Genomic DNA, 2,500 nt, shown 5'->3' with positions numbered 1-2,500 from the left:
AATGTTGTTACATCGACGGTCTGTGACGAGAACAATAAAAGTGATGTCATGTTTGTACTGACCATTTGCTCTTTTTCCCCGCAATGTCTCTATTAGCACAAGGTTTCAGTTTATGAAATTACCTTTCGTCTTGCTGCAGTGAACACTGCCCGTTTCTTGGAGCTAGCCACTGGTCAGATTCCCACACTGCGAGGCGCCAAAGTCTCCTCCCGTGAGCTGCCCGCATTGACCGATTGCACGTATGCTGTTGGTGGGCGCTACCAGATCATGATTGGTACGGATGAGGTACGGACATGATATGAGATTCTTTACTGTCCATACCAGTGGCGGATTTAGGGGGGGGGGGGGGGGGTGGCGGGGGGAGGGGGGGGGGCTAAGAGGGCCCGGGCAAAAAAGATTTTTTAGGGGGGAAAAAAATATAAAACAGGTCGCGTAAGGCGAAATTACTACATTTAGTCAAGCTGTGGAACTCACAGAATGAAACTGAACGCACTGCATTTTTTCACAATGACCGTAGTCCGCCGCTTGTGCATAACGGAGTGAAACTGACGAGCCTGTTCAGCGCGGTAGTAGAGTGGTTACGCTGTGCTGCATATAGCACGCTTTTCTGTACCTCTCTTCGTTTTAACTTTGTGAGCGTGTTTTTAATTCAAACATATCATATCTATATGTTTTTGGAATCAGGAACGGACAAGGAATAAGATGAAATTGTTTTTAAATCGATTTCGGAAATTTAATTTTAATCATAATTTTTATATTTTTAATTTTCAGAGCTTGTTTTTAAACCGAATATAACATATTTACATGTTTTTGGAATCAGAAAATGATAAAGAATACGATAAACGTAATTTTGGATCGTTTTATAAAAAATAATTTTAATTACAAGTTTCCTATTTTTAATGACCAAACTCACTCATTAGTTTTTAAGCCACCAAGCGGAAATGCAATACCAAACCCCGGCCTTCGTCAAAGATTGCTTTGCCAAAATTTCAACCAATTTAATTGAAAAATGAGGGTGTGACAGTGCCGCCTCAACGTTTACAAAAAGCCAGATATGACGTCATCAAAAGTATTTATCGAAAAAAGAAAAAAATATCCGGGGATATCATTCCCAGGAACTCTCATGTCAAATTTCATAAAGATCGGTCCAGTAGTTTGGTCTGAATCGCTCTACACACACACACGCACAGACAGACAGACACATACACAGACACACACACACACATACACCACGACCCTCGTCTCGTTTCCCCCTCTATGCTAAAACATTCAGTCAAAACTTGACTAAATGTAAAAGGAGACAAAGAGAGAGAGAGAGAGAGAGAGAGAGAGAGAGAGAGAGAGAGAGAGAGAGAGAGAGAGAGAGAGATGATTAAATGACAGTTTCTGAGCTCAGGTGGCCCTAGATTACAGCATTTTGCTTCCTTGAAAAAAACAAATTCCGGGGGGGAATGCACCCGGACCCCCCTAACATGTTCGGGCGCTTTGCGCCCTCAATTCAGGTGCTGTGGGCCCCCCCCCCCCCCTTCCTTAAGACCCAGGATCCGCCCTTGCATACAATACAAAGTATGCAAGAAAAATGGTGGCGTCAATAGAGACTGCAGACCTTGATTATTGTGAAGTTTTGTCAGGTCTCCTGGGAGGCCTTTTGGGTAAAGTGTGACAGGAAAGAAGGAAATCTTCGTGTAAATTATATAATCGTGAAACAGGAGTTAACTGTTACATAAATAATGAAAAAGACAGCGTAAAAGGTAATGTCGAAGATTCAACAGGAGTTTGCCACCATCAGCCACCATCAAGACCACAACTTACCGTATCACTTTGAAGCAGTTCAGGTGAGATTATATGCCCACATTCATTGTCATTTGATTACGACTAGGCAATCAGTGAGGAATCCAATAGTATATTTTCTTATCATTGACAAGTAGAGGCATAAACATTAGAGTAGCCCTTTGAAGCAGTTCAGATGTTATGCCCACATTCATTATCACTTGATTACGTTGAGGCAATCAGTAAGGAATTGAATCCAATTTGTGTCTGCAGCAAATGCTGACGGCGCTAGCGCTGGGAGTGGATGTTCCAGTACTCAACGGGTTTCTGGGGGGCATCTTCACACGTCTCAAGGCTGCCTTTGATGCCAAGGACTTTGACACGGCCAGAAAGGAACAGGTCTCAAGTCTCTGCCTTACCGTGTTCACTCTCTGTCTTTGTCTGTCTGGCTTGCTTTCTGCGTAGGCCTACCTGTTTATCCCTCTTCTTCTTTTGTTGTTGTTGCTAAGTTTAGATCACCGTTATAGACGTGTCTGTGTGCATTCTCACTAATTTGTGTGTTTCACTTAGTTGTATATTATGTTAACTATGGACACACACACACTCTATGGACCAAAAGCGTAATAAAACCGTGAACGTTGAACCCCTGTCTCTTTATGTCTGTCTTGTCTGGTCGGCTCACTGTCTGCATGACCTGATCTCTGTCTGTCTGTCTGTCTGTCTGTCCCCC

The 2,500-nt window shown here is 43.0% G+C and overlaps 1 protein-coding gene across 1 annotated transcript in view; it reads left to right on the top strand.

The window, feature by feature from the left end:
* LOC138958647 (N-acetylneuraminate lyase-like) overlaps positions 1 to 2,500 on the top strand; it is a 56,252-nt gene that overhangs the window by 48,550 nt on the left and 5,202 nt on the right. Inside the window, exons 8-9 of the mRNA XM_070329864.1 lie at positions 140 to 285; positions 2,044 to 2,169. Coding sequence (XP_070185965.1) covers positions 140 to 285; positions 2,044 to 2,169 — 272 coding nt within the window. The remainder of the gene's footprint in view (positions 1 to 139; positions 286 to 2,043; positions 2,170 to 2,500) is intronic.

Source organism: Littorina saxatilis, linkage group LG2, assembly GCF_037325665.1.
Source record: "Littorina saxatilis isolate snail1 linkage group LG2, US_GU_Lsax_2.0, whole genome shotgun sequence".
In the NCBI taxonomy this organism is placed as follows: domain Eukaryota; kingdom Metazoa; phylum Mollusca; class Gastropoda; order Littorinimorpha; family Littorinidae; genus Littorina; species Littorina saxatilis.
Note: the sequence above shows the minus strand (reverse complement) of the source record. Positions and strands in the feature narration are given on the sequence as shown.